Below are 23811 nucleotides of genomic sequence, written 5' to 3' on the forward strand. Positions count from 1 at the left end.
AACAAAAAAAGAAAACTAATTTAACTCCATTTTACATGACAAATTTATAATTCACTCAAATTATTATTAAACTGAACAATAATTTGAGCTATTTTATTTAAGTAGGCATTAAAATACAGTTGTGTTTTCCATCTATCTCTTGGCAAGGACAGACAATAGTATTAATGAGGCAAAAATAAAACAATGTATGAACATACAACAGCCTCCACAGTAAAACAACAGGAATCAAAGTTCAGAAAACTCAATCTGGTTCTCATTTTGTAGCCATTAGTGAAGTACGATGACAGCACAGGTTTACATTCGGCCCCACTACACACCAACACGTCGCAGTTCTCGTCTCCACAAGTAATATTCATGTCACTTCCATGCTGCTCCAGTTCAGAGTATGTAGTGAACTCTGAAAGAGACAGCTGGTTGGGGGCCATGCAGGGAAAATTAATGGCGATTATATGATAGAAAAACAGTACTTTGTCTTCATATCAACGCTCCCACAGGGACAGGCGCCTGCTGTCCAGTCACATGGTCGGCTGAACAGGAAGTCAACGGCTTAGGAAAGTCAACGAGTTTCTTCACTTCAACTAATTTCTGCTTCTTTTTCACTCTCAACGAGAACATTTGTTATAAAAGTGGAAAATAAACTGTTGATTTTATGAACAACAGTATTTAATCACCATATATTCACTAGAATAAAATGGTTTAGACCCTAGAATATTCATGATTTACAATGTCCTACTCAAAGCCCAGACTTAAAGTTTACTGGAGCAAAAATATTTCAGCTGTAACATTCAGTACATACTTCAATTTGCAGTTATAATAGCAACAAAAGGCGATGCTACCGACTACTAACTCATGAAGGCTTATACAAATGCACGCCACACTTTTCAGATATTTTTCTCAAAACCATGATGTGCTCTTTCTCCTACTTCACATCTATTGACCACTTTGTGTTGCTCTGCCACAGAAAAACCCAATGCAACATAAATAAGTTTGTAAATATAGCTGGGGATGCACCGATCCACTTTTTTTCACTTCTGATGCCGATATCTGTGGCCGATACCGATCTGATACAGAAAACAAATTTACTTGACTGCTCTTCTCTGCACCAGATCAGCAAACTTAAATACAACAATAGCTTCATAAGCTTGGTCAAACTTGTAATTTGTTCAGTAAGTGGAAAACAGTCGATGTAAAATAAATAATAAAGAAAATGATTAAAACAATAGGTTGACCACCTTGGTCAAACATGTAAAGTTAAACTCCAAAAAACCTCTCAAAATGTTCAGAAAGTGCAATTATGAATTTTAAATATGATGCATAATAAATACATTGTCACTCAAACCCAATCTAGACTTTTATTCATTATCGGTACTGATATAGATATTAAAATAGCATTGGTGCATCTCTACTTTAAACATAATAAAATGCTTAATACAAAATAAATAAAAATCCCATTAACTGAGCTGCTCTGAGGTCATTTTGGGAGATGAGCTGAAAAGTCTGTTTAACCAGTGCTGTAAATGTGTTAAATCGTTTGTTGTGTCCAAGGCTGCACTGTTCTGCCAGAGACGGCGTCCCTAAAAGCGCTGACTGTGTTCCTATGGAGTCAACTGTTGGACAGTTCAGGGACAGAGGACACAGCTGGACGGACCATTAGGAATCACGCAGGCTTCCTGCTGTTGACCACTGGTTTCCAGTAAAACTATGACAGAAAACACTGTACCTTTAGGAAAAACAGAGCTGCTCATGTCAAGTCAAAGTTAGGTGATTAAAGCCAATAAAATAAAGATTGTTGAGTTCTTTATGACGTCCATGACGAATGTATGTAAACATCTGATTGTATCTACAAACATTTTTCTCTCTCTAAAGGAATCCACAAGTAATCGTAACAATAGACTATTTGCGAAACATTTATTTCGGATGTAAAAACAAGAGTTTGTTTTATAAATTCAACTAAAATACTTTTATGCAGGTGTCGCCATGTTGTTTATGCTAAAGTACAACCTGACTAAATGATGGATGCTAGCTCTGTCCTGCCAGAACAGTGATTCATGCACAACAAGTGATGCTCAGCTCTTTCAATTTAAGCTGAAGCGCATTGAAACAGAAATCTATGCAGAAATGACATAAGGAAATGAAGATGAAGAGGATAAAATGGATGAAGAGGATAGGGCTGTTGTAAACGATTATTTTAGTATTACCCTAACCATAAACCCTTTTAAAGATTATTCTGACATGAACTCAATAAAAATGAGCTAAAATAAAATAATGGTAAATTCTACCATAACAGAAGTATTACTATTAGATATTAACATCGGCTCAATTTTTCAGTTTTACATTTGTGCATCCCTGCGATTACTTTACTGTAGTTTAGAAAATTAACCATAATATCTCACTTTAGTTAACCTGGATAACAACTAACAAAAATCTGAAATTCTTTTTTCATATTTGAATAGACTTGAGGTTGCTCCATTTTCACTTTAAACATTCAACCTGGTTTAATCACTACTGATGTAAATAAAAAAGAACAGAACAATTAGACATTTTTACCTACTTAACTGACAAATTATTAAACAAAGCTCCTCTTTCTATTATTTTGTTGCATTTAATTGCACACTATTTTATTTGCCATGCTGCTTTTTCACCCTTTAATTAATTCAGTGAGTCATTTATTTATTTGCGTATTTATACATAATTATGGCAAGATTGGTCCTCCATATGTGTATATATATATATTTGTGTATGCTGTCATCCTTACCTGTAGAAGCTTGATAATGTTAACTTCAACAATAAATTATATTTGAACGGCTCTAGAACACATTTACATTTGGTGAAATGTACGTTTAGGAACATTTCACCCAAAATGTCACCTTCAGAAAGCTGGTGGAACGATATGGTCCAGTCATAGAGCGGTTTTTTGCTTTACTCCACTCACACCGAAGGAGCACACAAGGCTGACTGCTAAAAGACCGACGGACTGTGCAGACTACCATCACTGAGGCTGGTATTTCTGTGACATTAGTCAGCAGTCATAAGAGCAGTTCTGTGGGTTTCTCATGATTGGTTTTCCTGTTGCCAGCTTCACATGACTATTGCGTGGGAAGGCAAGGAAAATTTCTCTTTGCTTCTGAAATTGGCTGAAGTTAAATTGAAGGCCTAAAAAAAGTTCAATGCAAATCAGAACAATGATTGCAAAACGAAAAGGGAAAAAAATGGTTTAAATAAAGCATAGATTATATGAAATGTGACAGTTAAAAAATCTGAAGCGTGACACAAGAACTGTGTTTTGGTCTACAATTAAAATCTCCACTGTATTCAACAACTCCATGTCCTATATTCACAACATTTACAAGGTACCTTGATGGGAAGATCAAGTAAGCTTTCACATTACTCACATTAGTAAGATTTAAATCTTAAGTGTACAACATGAACAGAGCAAAGTAACAGTCATTCCAACTGGAAAACTTCAGTTTTCTGGAAGTTTATTCCAGATTTGTGGTGCATAGAAGCTGAATGCTGCTTCTCCATGTTTGGTTCTGGTTCAGGTTCTTCAAAGCAGACCAGAACCAGAAGACGTGACAGGTTCTGAAAGGTTGCTATGACAACAGCAGATCTTTAATGTATTGTGGTGCTGAGCCGTTCAGTGATTTATAAACTAACAAATATTATAAAGTCTGTTCTCTGAGCTACAGGGAGCCGATGTAGGGACTTTAGAACTGGGCTCTAACTTCCTGGTTTTAGTCAGAACTCCAGCAGCAGCGTTCTGGATCTGATTGAGTTTTTTTAGGCAGACCTGTGAAGACACTGTTTGCAGTAATCAATGCGACTAAAGATAAACGCCTGTATGAGTTTCTTTAGATCCTTGCTGAGAGACTAGTCCTCTAATCTTGGAAATGTTCTTCAGGCGATAGAAGGCCGACTTTGTAACTGTCTTTATGTGGCTCTGAAGGTTTAGGTCTGAGTCCTTTGCTGTCAAATAGTATTATTAACATGATGTCTGAAGACTTAAGAGAAAGAAACAAATCTAGTACAGCTGATCAGTCATGTGAGGTAAATCTTTGCTACGTCAGAATTTATTCGGATAATGTGTTTCCATCTCCTCTTTAGTGCATTAACTCTTTTTCTAAAAATCCAAATACAAGGGAGCGTAAAATATTTTTTTCCTACCAAATTGAGGAATTTTGCTGCTTCCATCAACAGCATGAAAATGCACATAAAAAGGGACGGAAACGCAGCTAATCTGATCATCATAAAGTAAAAATATGTAGTTTTGAAACTTTTATACACCATAATTTGATATCAATAACAAATCCATGCCTAGTGTGAAATAACCTGATTGAATGGAGTACAGACACTTCTTCACACCAGTAAGGAATTTTATGACAGAAATACTATCACCTGTCTCATCTCAATAGTGCAACTAAAAGCTCTGATCAAAAGGTTGCACCTGAGTAAAAACCATTAACACTTTAGTCTATTTTTCCAATCACAATCTATATAAAAGGTTCCATTTGCTTCAAAAACTTTAAAAGTATTTCTTCTCATAACACCAAGCTAGTCCTCATATCTCTGAGTAATAATCTGAAATCGTCATGGTGTTGCCATGCACAAACAACCACAAATATTTTACTTTCCAATTTCAAAAAATGCATTTGGAAAAATCCAACAGTTGGCAGAAAAACAGAACCATAAACCCTCAGCACGGTTACATGAAGTATTGCTGACTTTAAGGAAGTTTGGGTGTGGAGGGTCTTTTTTGGCATTAAAGGGGATCATGTGGGCCAGAAATGGGCTTGTGACTGCTTATTAGTCTAACACCTCAGAGGGGTATACTTATAATAAGGTACCAGAAGGACATTACAGTCTGTTAAAGGACCATTACTTTGTTTTTGTGGCACAAACTGATATATGTCCACCAACTATCTGCAACCCATTATTTAAGAAAGTACAAAAATGCAATGGAGCCTTGAGAGTTATGTTTCCAATATAAAGTAAGTTTGAGAGCATATTCTGATTTATTCTGAATGTAAAACTGAGGCTTTCTTCCAGCAGCCATGGAGTATAAAATTCAAAGAATAGACGGTATTTTCTGCACATAACATGGAGTCACGTTCTGCAGAAAAATTCCTGAAAAACTTAATCCACAAATACTGAGCCAGGTGAGCGTCCACAGTCAAAGTTTTTTCAGATTGAATGTACGGGTTTGACCAATGCACTCTTGTAAATTACATCACATAATGCATCTAAACAAGAGCATCAGCTGTATTTAAAATTTAAAATAATGCAGTTGTCGTCAAGATGGTGATGAAAAAAACATCAATCCAAAACAAAGCAAGAATCTAGAAATCCAACAAAAGTTGAGAGTGTTTGCACTGTATCCTACAAAAGAAAGAAGATGCAGAGCTGACTGGATATTGGAGAGTTTTTCTATAATTATGCTATTACAAGCCTGGCGGGCCACCAGGATTTCCTTGCCCCCTCCAGGCTGAGCATCATTTTTTTACCTTAAATAGTTGTTGTTTTTTATATACACAAGTGACAGTAAAGACGGATTAATCTGGGTTTAGACTTCATGCATTGGACTTGATATGAGGAGGTCGCATAAGCTCATTTCCGAATCAGGATGTTACCTGTGAAGCTCAAATTTTTACATTTTAATATTTGTTTTTCACATAAAAACATGGTGGACTGTACTAGCGCCCCTACCACCAGGCTTAGCAGATTTTCTGGGATAAACTCCGTTTTCTTTGGAAAAATACAGCTCTGAAAAAATTTAGAGACCATTTCACTGAACCCATTGAAAACCTCCTAGTTATTCCACCAAACATTGATTTCTGAACTATTACCGAGTTAAAACATTAGTGTTGTTGTTTCTAAATGAACATGAACTTGTTTTCTTTGCATTATTTGAGGTTTGAAAGCACTGCATTGTTTTTATTTTAACTATTTCTCATTTTCTGCAAATAAATGCTAAATGTTTGCTTGGAATTTCAGAGACATGTTGTCAGTAGTTCATAGAATAAAAGAACAAAGTTCATTTTACTCAAACATAAACCCATAAAAAGTAAAATCAGAGAAACTGATCATTTTAAGTGGTCCCTTAGTTTTTTCCAGAGCTAAAAAACCCCCCCAAAAGACACTTTCCACATTCAGCGAAGTGGAAAGATTTTGAATCCGGCCAAGACAAAGCCTGATAACATTCAAGTGTTTTGGAGAAGGGATGCATCTAAAAGTTGCAGGACTAAACTTGGGCACCCCTGATGTAAGTCGCCTGAGCTTGAAAGCGCGCTTTATTACGCTTTGATTTAAAAGCTACAAACTTTACAGACGTAATTATTGCCATGTGTTTGGTGAGGTTGTAACCTGCACTATTTCAAATTTACTGAGCTTGTTTATTCACAGATTTGTAGGAGTGCTGGGAAAACTGAGAAACTGCAAACACATGAAACACATTGTGTAATTTTAGGCTGAGTTGCTTTGTCCAGATCTTTATGGGATAAAGATATCTGCTTTGGAGAAAATCTTGCTGAAACAAGATGAATCCAACTGGACTTGACCTAATGCCCCGACTGAACATCATGGGAACAAGTCAAGAAAGAGCCCCATCTCTGTTCACTGAGAAAGAAAGCTTGTTTCATAACTCCACCTGGGACAATGAAGCACTGCTGAACCCGGCCCACCCGTACAATTAAAAACTCCTGTGGTCCCTACGTTGTTGCAAAGCAACAAAAAGTATTTGCTTCCAATTCCACAAATGATACTGTCAGCTTTCCATACGTCAGTGAAGAAAACTGTTGGCACACCGAGAACAATTATGGAGCGTATCAGGAAGTGTAATCCAAAGCAGATGTCTAGTGAGATCTAGAGGTCTCCTTGCTCACCCCGTCTTTGTTCGGCAACACCTTATTTAACTTTCTATCTGAGCAGTGAAAAGGCTTCTCTCTAATGCTGCAGTAATTATCGGATCTCTGCAAGCGTTAGTCACCCTTCTGTTACTGATTCTGGCAATCTGCTTCAGTCCCACAGCTCATAAACTTAAAGTTCAGCAACAAACCAACTCTGGACAGCTTTCAGAAGAAGCGTTATGGGCCATTAATCACAGGTATGTGATGAATTATTCAGAGTTCAGACACAAGAGTTATGCAATCAGGTGAAATAAGTTGATCAGCAGTGATTTTGTCTGACTATCTCAAACTCAGAAACTTTCCAATAACTTAATTGCCAGTTTGGATAAACGGGCAATAATGCTCAAAAGCTTAACTATGCATCTGGATGTTTTCTTTTATTAACCAGGCTGCTGAAATGCTCAGGGCACAGCTGAAAGCAGCTGGCCTCCATTAATCTCCAACCTAAAAACCTCCTTTTACACCACATCTGTTAATTCAGCTACAATCAGAAAGACGGTGGAGAATCAGGTCAAGTCTGGGAGGTCGGAGACGTTCGCTTAATGCAGCTGGAAGACTGCGTTCAATGTACAGAAACAAAAATATGTTGCATCACTCACAAATAAACGCACCTCACAGTTTTTTAGAGGATTCTCTCAACTAAAACCAGCTGGATTATATGAACGGTTTCACAAAAGCTTCAGATACCAACAGCAAATGCAAAAAGTAGAAATGCAGAAAGAAACTGGACTCAGATGATTTTTCATCTTGACCGTCTCTGATCCATTAGGAGGAAACTCAACGTATCAGTCTGTGAACAACCCACACGGAGGTGCAACCAGGTTGTGGGAGCAACACGCTGCAGTTTGGATGCCAAGAAGATTCAAAGCCTTTAGTCTCAGAATTAGTGAGAAAGCTGCTTCATAATTTCTAACTTAAACTTTTAACTTCTAACTTTTACAGCTTTGGTCGTTTAAATTTTTTCAGGTACAGAAAGAAAGTCGCTTTCAACAAGACATGAGATTCAAACCCAATATTTGATCGTGCTGTGAGGGAAGATTTAGAAATGTTGGCAAATGTTGGGAATCTCAAAGCTTTGACATATACAGAGAGACCGCTGTTAATATTTGATAATGCTAACTGCACTAATCTTGCTAACTGTGTAGAAGAAGCCAAAGTCAAGCCAAGTTTAAAATGTCTACTTGAAATCATTTTATTGTTTAAAATGACTATAAAGTACTTTTTTAAATATATAATTATAGTATATAAAAAAATTTATTAGAATTTAAAATGAAGAAATAAAAAAAATTAAATCTTTAAAAAATAATAAAATTAAATTAAATAAACTGCACAAAAGAAAGTAAAAAAAATTCTTCTGATATAGCATATAACATTAAATATATAAATAATAATAATATATATAACATTAAATGTATATATATATATAAATGAAGGACATCAAAAATTCACAAAATATTTTAAAAAAAGAATAAAACAGATGAAGTAAAGCATCACCTCTTCTCCAGTTATAGATAATATATGAATGTTTGCGGCAGTCATATGTACGGAAACAAAAATATGCTGCGTCATTCACAAGTAAACATATCTTGTAGTTTATAGAGGATTCTCTCAAATAAAACCAGCTGGATTAAATGAATTTAAAAAACACTTCTCAATGTTGTTAATTTTACTCCTTAAATCTCTTCTTAAAACCTCTGATCTGTGGGGGGCAAGTCATAGCTGATTGTTATACTCGGCTATCTACAGCTTGCAAACATGCGATCAAAATCTTTCTCTGCACACCAACAAGAGGAAAGCAAATCCTTAAAGCACTGACTGGACTGTCCAGTTTGTCTCCACCCCCACAGTTCAGCCCTCACAATCACACAATGAATCTATTGTCAAGCACAATGGGGTCACCCTCTCTGTTCCTGCTGGCCTGATCCCAGTCAGTCGCTGCTTATAGAGCCTGGAAACCTGCCAGCTGCCAGCCACAGATCTTAGAAAACATCCTCGAGCCTGGATTGCCCTCAGTCTGGACTTTCCCTCACTGACAGTTAAAATGAGGACTTCATCTTTTTAACCACATATTCATATTCATCTTCAAAGAGATATAAAAAAAATATTACAAAACATTTAGCTACAACTGTTGGTAACATTACAAACAAAATTAAACTAGATCGGGGATGTCCAAGCTTTTTGTCACATGGGGAAAACGAGTCGTGAACCAAAGAACCCCCAACATAAAATCTAGCAAATAAAGCAGCCTGATATTTATTGTACATCCAAAACTTGAAAGAGATTTTTATGACAGTGTCAGGACCATTATCACAAAAAAATAAAAAAATAAAAGGTGGAGTAAATTTTCACTAGAAACTTGAGAAATTTTGTGATTCATTTAAAAAATGTGGTAGAAAAAATTTAGACATTTTCTGAATTTCAAAAACTCAGAAATTTTCCACAAAAATCTTGAAAAATTCTGAGATTATTCTCAAAATTTGCTTGTTTTTGGCGGAAATTTACTCTTTTGTTTTTCTTTATAATGACCCTAATACGTCATTGTACATTTTGCACGTTTGCTGTATTAAAATAAAGGCATTTAGGTGTGTTCTTTTTTTTAAACTTGAGAAACTTAGTGATTAACCTAAAAAATTTTAAGGAAAAAATTTATACATTTTCTGAATTTTAATAAGCCAGAATTTCAAAACTTTCAAAACACTTGCTATATTTAACCAAGTTTGATAAAAATAAATAAATAAGAGCTGATTGGTGTGGAGCAAATTTGGCTTTTGAGGAAAAGTCTCAGGATAAATGTGGTTTCACCTTTTCTTAGAGTTTGATTAATTAATTTGTGATCATTTTAAAACTCTCTATCTGGATCTGTTGGCTAAATTTGTATCATTTTTGAATTGTAGTTGGGGGGGGCCACACAAAATCACTTGAAGGGCCACAAATGGCCCCCAGGCCACAATTTGGACAACCCTGACCTAGATAAGGAAAACTCCACGACAGCTTTAAAGTTGGTTAACAAAAAAGAAAAATCAAGATAATTCAGATAAGCTGAATGTTATACAGAAAACATCTTTATGGATTATTACCTTTAATTCTGCTAAGAAAAACAGATTATAGAAACAAACTCTTTGAAAATCACTCTGAAAATCAGTGACATTTAATGTGCATTAAAATGGTAATTCCTGTGAGCGTGGTGGGCTGAGAGAGATAAACTCAGACTTACCTTGTAGCATGCATCTGTATGCAGACTCTGAGATGGCGTATATGTGAGGAGGCATTTCGTGCCGCTTTTTGCCACGGTACATCTCTATGATGTTCTCCGAGTAGATGGGCAGGTTTTTGTAGGGATTAATGACCACACAGAAGAGCCCAGAGTATGTCTAAAAAAAGATAAGATAATAGATTATTAACTGGCTGCAGAAGACTTAAAATCTGACGTTGATTCAATCCTAAATGACTTGGAATGTGACTAGGACTTTCCCCTTAAAGACTTGGGCCTGGGACAATGAACATTTATGATGCTTGCCATAAATGTTGATAGCAAAATTTCTTCTGAGTACCACTTGATGAAGGCAAATGCCATCATTGCTACTAGTGCCACAGATCATAAATCTAGTTCTGAAAAGGAACAGGGTCTTCTGAGTCCCATACAACTGGTGAAACGACTAAATCCTATTTTCTTGTTGGTTATTGGTGTTCTAAGATGGAAATATCTGCATTATTTAGATACTGTAGCATATGTGTAGTACTGTTGTGTTAAATGTGTCATATATTCACGCAGCAATATAATGCTGTTTGTACGCAACTATTAAACAACATTTAAGAAAATCCTGAGTTCCTGCTTTAAATTAAAGCAGGTTTTAGTTGCAGACAATGGAAACAGGACACAGGAGATTGTGATTTCAATTAATTAAAGTTTGTGAGCAGACAGACAAGGGTTAATCCCAGGGATTGCCGTTGCTATTTAAACATTAATTTGAGACAGTTTGTGGGGTTCACAGTGCAGCCCACCATGCTGCAGATGCTCACAGACTAATTTAGATGGATAATTGTGGAAAGTATAAAACCATAAAATGTCCACACATCTTTTTCAGCCTATAAAACCTCTCTGGTCTTTTGTTTTAAGACTTAACAATTGCAAATAAAAGCTATTCTAACAAGACGTGGTTTTCTGTTTGTGCCCCTCAGAGTCATTTTTCTCCTCATGATCGTTTTAATACGTTTCTGATTTGTGTGCTTGGCTTTGCCACAGACACATTCCCCAACTAATCTTGTCCATGACAGTCAGACAGCCTGAAAGGCCCCAATGCGTAAAAACCCATTTGGGGGAAAAATTTGGACTCAAATGAATCATGACGCAGGAAAAAGATTTAACAATTCTCATCTGACTTGAGGTCAACACTGAATATACCCTATATTATCCTGAGTAATGAATCCATTGATTAGGTTAACCCTTACAGGCCCAAAGGTGTCACTAATGACACAGTTTTATAATCCAACTTTGTGGTATTGTTTTTGTTTTTTGTTTTTTTTTGCGATATTTTTGCGCCATCTGAAAAATTCCAACCGTTTCTGAAAGGGGAGACGTTGCACTTTTCAGCCAATAATAGGGTTGTTACGGTAACTTCACTCCCGCCTCTGCAGGGAGCATGTTTTACTTCAGTTTAATCTGATAAAACACTCTTTTAATAGACAGTAAATTGTAAAAAAAAAAACAAAAACTGTTAGATATTGAAAGTTCCAGTTGTTAAATGGAAATGGGCAAATATATTTACTCACAGGGCATTTAAAGCAAAAATATCCAGGCGGAGATTTGAAAGTTTAAACTCACTTTTGTTTTAGGCCAAATTAAGATCGTAAGAGCTCTTAAAGGGACTGTTGTGCCAGAATGTATTGATAAAATCTCTTCACAGACAGAATTTTAAAAATTAAATAATATTATTGAACATCATTTCAGTCTAATTTGGAATATTTGCAATATTTGAGCTTATTTATGATAGTAAATGTGACTTTTTTTTATTCATTATATAGAAGGCTGAGGGAGCTGCTTAGTACAAGTAAGAAAGTTTTTGACAATTTTTGAAAAAAATCTGTAATAAACTCCCAATTATGTATTAGCACAAAAATGTGGGGATTTGTTGATTTTGCGTGAATTTTCACTATCATTCTCAAGGAACCTGAGGGACTGACTGATAAAATTTAGCAATAAATAAGATAAAAACTGCATTGATTTGATTGAAAACATAATATTTAAGCACACTTAGTGTTTAGTCTAGAACCTAGAGGGCCACGTAAAAAGCTATGGCGGGCCGGATTTGGCCCACAGGCCTCGAGTTTGACACATGTGCCTTAAAGGGTTAAAACACAACAATCTGATGCAACACTGACAATTAAAACTAAAATAAATTGTTTTTTGAGTTCAAACTGTTTAAATTAAAAGATAACCACATCAATGACAATGGTCCTGTGCTGCTAAAGGCCATATTTATAAAGGATGGAGTAATGTTGCCAGATGGCCATCAACCCCCTCCTCCATGGGCACGGATGCTTAGACTCTATGCAGCTGTCTGGTCGTACAGATTTGTTACTCTGAAACCTCCCACAGTATCTGCCAATAAACTCCAACCCCCTGTAGCATCGCAGCCACCAACACTGCAGATACTTCCTCTCTGCTGAATAAGACTGACTGGTGACATCAGCTTGATTTTGGTCCGTTTCATTCCAACCCCTCCAGAGACGACCTCATGGTGGGCGCGACGCCAGGCAGACAGAGCTGTGATCTACTGAACCAGCGGGAACCACAGGAGGAGGAGAGGGGTGTGACTCAGCTGGCTGCCCTTAACTTCGCACCCCAGGGGGTATTTGGGAGGATTAGCTGGCGGTTTACACCGCGAACAACAAGACACCAGTCAGCAGGCGTAACAGCACTCTGCCTGGTTGAAGACTGCAAGAGTGGCTCATCTATGTCTGTCACCATCGCAAGTTTTACTGGACGATACAGCGGCATAATAATGCAAGAATATATTCTGAGAGATTGATAAACGTTAAATTCTAATGAACATTTAACACTGGAACTGGAAGACATTTTAAATATCCAAAATGAATAAACAAAACAACATATAAAATTAATTATGACGTCTCTGTAAAACAAAAAAAAGGGATAGTTGAGACCAAATCACCAAACTGAAGACTTTTGTCATCCAGTTTCTGATAGAAAAGAGCGAGAGAAAAAAAAAGAAAAAAGATAAATCACTTTTCAATTTATCATGGGATTCATTGATTTATTGATTATTGTGACAGGTCTAGGCACATCTCCTCAATCAGTAGATTTAACAATATCAGTAGCCCACATTTTCAGCCTCATAATTCTCTAAAAAACAAGAAAAGTCTGGTTGAAAATCTGAATTTGAGCTTATAAATGGGCTCTCCCATCTCAGGAAAACAAGCAAAGATTCAGAGCATTTTATTCTAGTGTAAGACGACCAGCCGGGTTTTAAATCACCTCAACAGGAAATCATCATCCGATTCATTTAACACTTTTTTACCCATTGCTAGACATACAAAAATATCCAGTACTGAATTGCTCCACGTCTTGAGATTCTTTTTAATTAAAACGACAAACATGTTACCACTGTGTGTGTATATATACATGTATGTTTATACGTATTTCTGCAGGATAAAGTGTTTTTGAAAAGGAGTTTATGCAAATCTGGCAGCTGAGAAAAGGGGATGTTTTTCTGAGTAAAAAAACAAACAACCAAACAAATGTTACTTGCGGAAAATTTAAACTGAAGCTCTACTGACCTGGATTCAAATCAAGCTACCAGGTTGCACTGACTACAACACTCTTCAGTGGGGAAGTTGTTACAAAGGGAAGAAGACTCTGCTAATTATTTTTAGTATTAGTTAAGTTTTTCAGACATAGCTGAAGAAAACAGATCAATGATTTCACTGCTGGTCATTTCACTCATTTGCCATTTTTTACTTTTACTGTTTTGGTCTGACCTAGAGTAAAATTCATCAGAAACTAGTAAGACATTCAGTCAAAGGTATCAAAAAAAGAAAACATGACCCTTGTTTGACTTCTGAGCACTTTTATATTTTTACTTTTTAATAAAAAAGCAAACTATAAGTAAACTGGCCACAAATGTTTTCAAAGGACTGGGACGGGTGTCGAAAACTTGGGACATTGCCACAGTGAATCCAAAAGAATAAAAAAAGAAAAAACACTGTTGGGGAAAAAAAACACTAGAAATGAAATGAAACTTAATTTAAGTTTCTAAATCAAGCAGCCTTAATGTGACTTAAATAAACACAATGACTTCCACTGTTGAGACGGTGCAGCTACAGTTTACCGACTTTAGGGAACGGTAAACAAAGCAGGTAAAGATTAGCAGCTACAGCTTAGCAGGCTTTGCAGTGCCTACCAATATATAAACACAGACAAATCCTGTTATTTACTTTCTTCCATGAAGACTTCCTTTCGATAGAAAACATAATTCTTCTGTTTTGATTCCCATTTAAGGCTTGGAAAACAGCTTTGGCTATAATGATTTATTATTGAGTGTTTCTGATGACTTAAAATCAGATTCCCCAATGTGTAACTAATAAAGTTACAAGAACAGGAAGGTTAACTTTATGACAGGAAGAAAGAAAATCAAAGAAAAACAACAAGTGCTTTTGCTATGTTATTGCACTAATTTAATTTATTATTAGGTTCTGCAAGGGCACAGAAAGGAAAATTTAACTGCAAATACACACACATCAAATATTCCACTGACATTAAAAACTGTAATCCTGAAGAAAAAAAAAACAGATCCGCAAACCAACAAAAGCCTACATAAGAGATTTACTATGATGTTTAACCTCAAGCAAGCAGAATAAAAACACTGCAGTACTTATTTAAAACAAACTCTGACTAAAAGAATACTTAGTTTGTGGGAAAACTATTGAAATTTATGTAGGGATGGGAAATTATTTTATAGTTTATCATTTATCGTGATAAATTTGTCACAATAAATTCCTGTTAACGTTAAAAAAAACTGACTAAAATGTTATTTTTGCCATTTTCTCAGCTGTTTTTTCCACAAAAGCATCAATAAATATATGTAAATTAGAAAATACGATTAAATGAAGGTTATATTTGCAGTTCAGCAATGGAAGTCACTTTTTATGTACAAGGTGTCCTGATGAAGCTTATTTTAAACAGGAATGTTTATATACGAATTCTGTTATGCAATCACCTAAGAAAAAGGAATTGAGTTTTATATAATCATTTTTATTGTTATCACAATAGTACTAAAAAATACTGTGATAAAATTCATAATATTCCCTGTCCTTACATCCATGACTCAATAAGTCTCCTTTAGCTTTATTAGCTTGAAGCGAAGCCTTTTGCTAGGATTTAAAGTTGATTCTCAACCTCAGAAACGGCAGCTCGTGCTAAAACCGTAGAGTTGGGAGTTTAGTGTGGCATCACTGGGGGCTGCTAACCTTTTGGGCAGCATTAAGACCAACAGGAGTCTGTATGACTGAACAAACTCTAAGAACATAAAACAACAAGTGTTGCAAAACACCTCAAGTTAAAGCTGCTGTGCTGAAACCGGGTCGTTACGTCTGCACTTCCTCCACAATTACTTCTCCTGCCATCCCTGCTCTTAAGATGTCATTTTCTCCAAAGCTACACGGCTGCAGTAACTGCAGCGCCTCTTAACAGGTACGAACGACACAGGTGCTACTTTGACCTCACAATTATCTCGCAGCACATGGCAAGGACCATAATTTGCTCATATTCACCATTATAATGGATTCTCACAGGATCTGTTCTGGAACATAAGAGTAGGTGTTTGAGCAAGTAGCTGGAAGAATATCATTAAAGATATAATAGCTGTTTGAAATGGAAAACACTGACCATTTCACACCCAGCTGCTTTCAAACCATAATAAATGGAAGATTGACCAACATATTTGATGTGTGTTGGTTATTTTATCAGTGGTATTTAACAAAATGTATGTTATTGGTTTTCACAACTGGTGACCATAATATGATGTGTTTATGATGCAGAGCATCTTTCTAAATGTCCTAAACAGATAAACTTTATTGATTCATTTGTAGCAAAAGATGCATATGCAACTAGGAGGATGATTCTAACAGCTTGACTTAAAATCAATAAAATGTAGGGCTAATCTGTAGACTTTTTCACAATTAACCAATTAATAGCTAAAATCAAAAGGTGCCCAACAGAAGATTTTGTAATTTTGTATTTTTATTTTTTAAAGAAATTGAACCAGGTGACGCTAAAACATTTGTACAAAAAAGTTTTTTTTTTATCTTATAATGCAATATATATATATATATATATATATATATATATATATATATATATATATATATATATATATATATATATTCTACAGTTTTGATGTAATTATTGCTCCCTTCTTTGAGGAAAAAATATCATTTTTCAGAGTCTGCATACTTCAGTTAATAATTATTCAATTACCAAGTTAGTTTAGTATTATTTCAACAATCAATTAATATAATTAAAAGTTTAATAGAATTAATCATTTTTTAAATAACTCACAGTGAAGAGGAGAAAAATGATCAGAAATTTAGAAAAGTTTGTTAAATTACTGATTTTCTTTAACAAAGCAAAAATATTTCTTGGCTCAGAAACTGACTGATGATGTAAAACAGCTGACAGATCATATTGACATTAATATTTAACAGTCAGATTGGAGCTGCCATTCCTGCTCCCTGCAAACTGAGCATGTCTGATTGCTCACAGGTTGAATTACATTTTTCTATTCATGTAGTCGTTTTTTTTCTACTGAGCCAACACGACTGTTTGGCTCTGGAGTGAAATACCAAGTCAGAGTTATGTGATTGTCCAATTTAAGGGATGACAAAATAAGACATGAAGAAATCCATAATCAGCTGACCAACACATGTCTGCAGCCTCTAATTAAAACTTTTCTTCTTCTCGAGCTCAACGCTGAAGGACAGAATCCAACTGAAACTGAATAAAGTTGTAAGAAAATGTCTTCCAGTAGAAGCAGCGCCAGTTTGTGACGATACAGAACAATAAAACAAACACTCAGAAACTGAAATAAATCAACTTGTTAATCAAGCTTTTTTTTTTTTTTACACCAGGCTGGAGGAAAATTCAGTTACTTGAGCAGACAGATGTTGCTTATCAGTGAACACAAAGAGCTCTGTTATGGCTGTTGGGTTACCATGTGACTCAGCAGTGGCCTCCCTGCGCTCAGACATGTGGCTCGGGTCGGGGCTGCTGCATTTTACAACTGTGCTCTGAAAACAAACATCCTCATCAACAGGCTGCGTTTAAAGTAAAGTCTGGGTTCTCTGCACCTACAAATGCAAAAATTTACTCATTTTATTTTGTGCTACTCAATGAAACATGAGCATAATCATCTCCTGATGGATTGTAGAAACGCAGAAAATAGTGACTTTCCTCTTTGTGGAACGTTGAAATAATTTTAAACATGAACACAATCAAGGACTAAAGTCAGAAGGAAAACTATCAGTCTTGTTTTAGCCGCTGTGATGTGATCGTTGTAGGCAGGGCTCATATCTCCCCCCACAGGGACATCCACGGCGAAGAGGTCACACGAAAACCTCCAGTCACGACATGTGATGCAAAATGTTGAATTTGGAGAACGACATTACCCACCCAAACCACTTCTATGTTTAAAAAAAAAAAAAAAAAAACTTTCCTGTACGTTTCAGCACGGAATGGCACTGAAAGGACTTATTGCAGGCTGGAGAATCACACCAAAAGCACAGATGATCTCAAAAAAGATCGGATGACCTTTTACAACCCTGGAGCTGGTTAGTGTGTGTTTGGTTAATAACAAGTCAGATGCATTAATGTTCATCCTGCATATGTATTGCTTTTATTTAAATGTGGCTGCTGCTTCAATGTTCGTTTGTAGAGTAGTTTTAAAGGATTACTAAACCATCAGTATTATCAAACTAAACACAAAGAGATACAGGAACTTGACCAGCGGATCATGGAGATGCTCAGCAGAATCCATTATCCAAACTGCAAAAATAGCGCAAGTCTATATTTATATAACTATTGATCTCTGCTGTTGTCAAAAAGAAGGAGGAATAAGAAGGAGAGTTGCACTACTATTGAAATGTAATGTTATTTTAGTGCATTTTTTAAGGATATGAATGTTCACCTTGTATTTCTTTTAGTAGCACGACATGACATGACATGCCAGGAGAGCCTTTAGGCTGCAAACAAAACAATAATCTCTTTAAAATATAGTCTTTTAACAAGTACAGCAATAAGCATTAAGAGTACAACCTGCTTCATGTCCAGGCTATTCCAGGAATGCATTTAGTGGGTCATAATCACAGGGGAAATCAGCAGATTATGTGGGATACGACAGCCTTTTAGACTCTAGTGTTTCATATCGCATGCTAAGCTGTTATAGTCTGATGTTTATGCAGAAATGGACCAGAGCTAAGAGAGCTTGTTAAGCATCAACAGGAGGAGAAATGGCTGCAAAGTCAGAGACTCCATGCAATCAGCTGGACTTTGAGATGGAAAACATTTTCCCAGTTTGCATAATAAGCTGAGATTAACTTCTGAGTCCAGTTGGGATGAAAGCAACTGGCTTTGACTGTCAGTTTGATTGGACTAGACTATGGATTTCTGTATACAAGTTGGAAATGTTTGTAAAATGCCTTGAGGCGATGGTGGTTCGTGGTTAAATAAATGAACTATTATACAAATTATCACAGCAATGTCCGACTTTAAATCCTCACAACAGCAAAGGAATATCATCCGTCTATCATATTCCGCTTAATCCAGGATGCTGCTGTGGGGAAATAATGCATTTGATCAGCTGGACAAATACATTATAAAACATGTCATAATCAACATCATCTCAAGTTTTAGCAGTAGCGTCTCAATTACATACAATCCTGAAATAATGCAGCTCTAGAAATGACTGACCAGATAAAAATAAAGTAAAAAATAAAACCAGAAAAAGTGATCATATCCGATATATCACAATTATATCGTCATAACAATATCAGTGTGTGCAATATTCATATCGCAAAGGACTAATTGGAGTGCAATAGTTGGATTATATATTTATAGTCTTGTGGACTTTAATTTTTTATTCTAATGTAATATTTAGGCAGTTAAATAAAGTCTCATGTGCTCCCTGCTGTTTTAGAAAACTCCACCAGAATTTAAAATGCAACAATTTTTTCCCTCACATGGATACTAGAAAGCTCCAAGTTTCCAGTTTTCACTGAATACAACACACCAGTCACCGACTCCATCACCCAACACCGGAGAAAAACAGAGACTTCAGGTTTATATTTATATAGTTCAAGTTTTCCTCAAGTTATTTTTCTAAGTCCACATTCCTCTGAAAAGAGTGTTAATGCCAGAGGGAATGTTTAAGGAATATTTTCCATCTTTGACCAGTTTTTTTTTTTTTTTTTTACAGTGATGGAAAAATCTAGAGGGAATTTATCATTTTTACAGATTACATAAATTGCTTTAAAGGTCAGTTATCCTGAACAGAGCACCTATGAAATAATTTGGAAAAGGAGATAAAAACCCGCTACAGAAAACAGATAAATCAATTATCTCCAATAATAACAAAGAGTTATTGATATGTATAAAATTACAGCACATTTATTAAACTCTTCAGCCTTTACTCCCTATTCAAACTACTAAAAGCTGCAGTATGTGATGTTTATAAAAATATATTTTTTTGCATATTTGTTAAAACAATCACCATGTTGTGACAGTATAATATCTGTAAAAAGATCAATGTCCTCCACCTTCTTCCTCTCTACTATTGGAGAAATGCAATGCTACTGACCAAAAACAACCTATCAGAGCCCGGAGAAGGGCCTTAGTGCTGTCAATCAACCTCAAGCACTAGCTTCTAAAAGTGCTAATTGCAGAGAAACAACTTAACGTTACAGGAAAACAGTTTGTTCACCATGGTAACTAGCCTGAGCACTCATAACAGGATCTGCTAGCTGAAGCGTAGCAGAGAGTCAGAGGAGGATTGAAAGGGAGGGATGAGCAGCTTTAAAGCAATGTGAATGCTAACATGTCCTGATCACCCATAAACTTTGATTAGCTCGTTTTGCTGCTGCCCCAGGGGCAGATGGGAGCTGAATCCCCTCTGAGTCCGGAGCAGGACCAGGGTGTCTGTCTACCAGAGCATTCTGTGGAAGCGTTAAAAAGAGAAGAATCCTAAAAGAATCCATATCAGGAAGCTGACAGCATGCTAGATGGACTTTAAAATAAGATTCTATACATTTATAATTTATATCCACTTTATTCTGTAGTGCTAGCTGGAAGCAATACCAGCTCAGAAGCAAATCATGCAGTTATTATCCAAGTGGATTGCACCGATTCCATGAAATCTTACCCTGATAGGTCCATTAGATCTTAATTCTCCTTGTACTTACATAGATGAGGCCGGAGTAGTATCGGTCTTTCAGGTTGTGAAGCACCGACGCCTCGTTCAGGCATGTGAGTTCAGCCATATCCTCCACCTTGGTGAACTTGGGCGGATTCATTTTCTGGATGTCGTCCTTGTTGACCACCGCCTTCTTCCCGTTTTCGGCGAGCTCCACCACCACCTCATCCCCGCGCTCCTCGCGGACGCTCGCCGCCTCGAAGCCGTGGCGCTCCGACGGGATCCACACCAGCCTCTTGGCGGTCCAGTCCGCCTGAGCTGCCGGGTTGTACACGACGGCACGGTCCACGAAGAGGTACCGCTCCGGGTCATCCTGCCCACTCCTCTGTGACATTGCTGCTGGAAAACCAGAAGCACGGCAATCTGGGGCAACCTGCAGGGAAGTGAAAAACGAAGATTCTTTGATTTATCCTTCAAACTAAAGAGGATGCAGCTTTGATTTAGATCAAATCTGACAAAGATCAGTTTGAGAGGTCACATTTAATAGCAGATGACTGGATTCTTGAAGAATAAAGTCCAGGGAAACCTAGAATTTAATTACATTTCAGGTAGTTTCCCCCAGTGTGTTATAAGCCTGGCGGGCCACCAGGCTTGACTTGCGCCACACCAGGATAAGCATTGTTGTATTTATTATATACATATACAGTATAGTACATGTACTTTTTATTCACCAGAGTTCTGTAACCACTGCCTATCATTACAAACTAACAACTTCAGCGAATACATTGACAAGGATACTTTAATCAGGATGTAGTAAAAAACATTTATATTTATTGTATTTCTTTATGTTCGCCTATTTTAAGACCTTGTAGATATAGTTAATAATGTCTTCCAATAATATAACCAAGTGATATTTTCAAATTTCCTGTCAACTTAGCATTTTTTAACACAAAAACATGGATGACTGTCCTAGTGCACTTACCAACGGTCTTAGAAAGTTTTTGCAGGTTGCATTTTTAAGCACATCTACATGGAAAAGGTGTCAAAAACATTAATTGGATTAATCATCATGAATCGATCATTGTAAAAATCTGTAACTAATTTAGTAGTCGATTTATCGTTAACTGGAGTAAGTAGACTCAAAAATTATCATTTGTCAAGAAAAGACAAAATATTCAGAGCAGTAATTTAGTCAAAACTGTACAAAATAAACAAAATAAATATGCATTTTACATTTAAGATTTTTTAAAAATCTGTCTGTAAATATGTTTTAGCCAAAACTCCTCAAGTGGCGTAGTTTTAGATTCACCTGGTCCAAATTCACAAAAAGGAATGTTGTTGCATTTTAGGCAAAATATTTAGTTTCTTTTTTTATTAATAGAAATTAAATTATTTGATTACTTGCATCTTTTAGTATTCTTCTTATATCGTGTAAAAAATGCTGAAGTCATTAAATGAAAAATCTGTAGAATGTGCCAATGTTTTCATCAAAATAATCGATGACTAAAATAACCTTTAGTTTGAGTCATTTCTGAGAATGTTCTGTTTCTATAAAAGTTGAGGGGGTCATTTCGTCCACAGTGCATAAAAAATTACCTTGTTATTATTTATATTTCTCAAAGAGAAAACAAAACGTACAGGCGAGAGCTTTACAAGATCCGTGATATGTAAAAGGCCACAAAGATCTCTGATTGTTGCATCTATGACAGACTAATTAATAAGTAATGACGAGTATAACTGGATGAAACAATGGCTGGCTACTTATATAACCCACAGAGGACACAAATACAGCACTGACTGCAGCAATAAGCTTCCATAAAGTGTGTTTCATAACCTGGCAGGTCGTATGAGGCTTAAGCAGAACTTGATATGGTTCTGATCAGAATATCAGTACCAATAACAGCATTTTAATCCAGATGTGATTGGCTCTGGGAGAAGAGGCGAAACCTAAAGCAAGCAGAGATAATTGATTATTATTTGCTGAGATGCGTTTATGGGCAAACCGAAGTCGTGGAGTCACAATGTAACCATGGTAACATTACAATCAAACTATGAAGATTACTTTCTACACTTTTACAAAGTAAGAAAACTTTACAATTCCTTTCGATGTTAAAATATTTTTCATTTACCAACAATGAAATCATTAAATCAAATTTAAAACGTATTCCTAATAAACGTTTAAGATGTGTAGTGAGTGTTTAAATTTCAGTGTTTATAAAAGTGCATAGGGCTTAGTTTGCATTTGCCTTTGTAATATAATTCTAAGCTATATCAAAAAGCATAATCAGATATATTTTAGCATGCAGCCTGATCCCATGTTGAAATGAGGCAGGGGTTAGATATTAATCTGGGTCAGGTCACAGGATGGTGGATCAGTTTGGCTTTTGATTATTGTCTGCCAGCATCCCCCCCTCAGTCAATTTCATCTCACATGTTTCTACGTAATGGTACAGATGTACTGCTAATTTTTGTAAAAAAAAATGTTTAGCATCTAGAAAAGGTTGGCTATGAATGAAAACATCTCTCCCCGGCCTGATCTCCTCCCTGGACAGGCCAAACAGCTGCAGCGGCTAAATTAGCTCGCTAACGTTAGCTCAAAGTTGCCTCAGATCCCAGCCGCTCCAAAAGATGCCTGCGAGAACTCACTTTATTTCCAGTCAAATGCAACTGTTGGATCCAGCTGGACGGAGGTTATCACCATAATTAACCATATTACCAGATATGACAATAAAGTAGAAAATACCGAGGAAAAAACAGGAGTTAAGGATGAATTGTTCAGCCTCCTCTTGCAAATCCCATCATGGGTGTGGGTGGCTCAAAGACGTCTGGCTCAGGATAAAAGCAGGACAATGACCACGTCGCGTCCACACCGGCTCTTAAACAATAAACTTCTTCTTTAAGCAAAAATTATATATATATTTTTAAAGCTAGAAACAAGCCGCTGGCTTTGCGTTGCCAGCTAACATTAGCAAAGCTGAAGGTCCTCCATCATTAAAAAGTCATGGCACAATAATCCGCTAGCTAACGTTAACGGAGGCTGTTGCTAGCCGCTACATCCCAGAAAAAACATAACGTCTGGCCCGGGCTCCTCTCCGCAACTTACCGCACACGAGAGATGCGATGAAACTCTGCTCTGGTGTTTCTGGTCGGTTTCCACTGAATTAACGTTATAGTCCTTCAGCGCGTACTAAAGCGTCCCCTTCCTTCGGCCGCTCTCTCATCAGTGGTACACCCCCCACCACCATCCAGCACCTTCTCAACCGAACTCTACCCGGACCGGGAGGATGGATGCGCCGCACCGCCGCACTGCATTCTTTCTACAACGAAACGCCCACAATGTCAATCTATATCCTGATTGGCTGTCAAAGTCCGTTGCTGTGTCATGATTGGTTAAAGAAGAAATGGTGGAATTCTATGCTCAAAGTTTGATAGTTACCGCACCAGACAACAGAGGTGGATAGCAGCTAGTTACATGTACTCAGTTACATTTT

The 23811-nt window shown here is 36.5% G+C and overlaps 1 protein-coding gene and 1 long non-coding RNA gene across 4 annotated transcripts in view; one reads left to right on the forward strand and one right to left on the reverse strand.

Moving 5' to 3' along the window:
* LOC145552583 (uncharacterized) lies at positions 1-8226 on the forward strand. Its single transcript, XR_014088676.1, has 3 exons — positions 1-5156; positions 7016-7099; positions 7291-8226. It is a non-coding gene; the product is annotated as an uncharacterized LOC145552583 (long non-coding RNA).
* The window catches only part of LOC103467583 (myosin-10-like), a 73075-nt gene extending 49464 nt beyond the window's left edge, over positions 1-23611 (reverse strand). For all 3 annotated transcript variants that reach the window (XM_008414119.3, XM_008414126.3, XM_008414109.3), the window contains exons 1-3: positions 23424-23611; positions 20370-20753; positions 10117-10273 (exon numbers count right to left, since the gene is read on the reverse strand). In XM_008414119.3, coding sequence (XP_008412341.2) covers positions 10117-10273; positions 20370-20714 — 502 coding nt within the window. In that variant the 5' untranslated portion in view covers positions 20715-20753; positions 23424-23611. The remainder of the gene's footprint in view (positions 1-10116; positions 10274-20369; positions 20754-23423) is intronic.
* Positions 23612-23811: the final 200 nt, after the last annotated feature.

This window comes from Poecilia reticulata, chromosome 1 (assembly GCF_904066995.2).
Source record: "Poecilia reticulata chromosome 1, P_reticulata-male-v2, whole genome shotgun sequence".
Classification (NCBI taxonomy): Eukaryota; Metazoa; Chordata; class Actinopteri; order Cyprinodontiformes; family Poeciliidae; genus Poecilia; species Poecilia reticulata.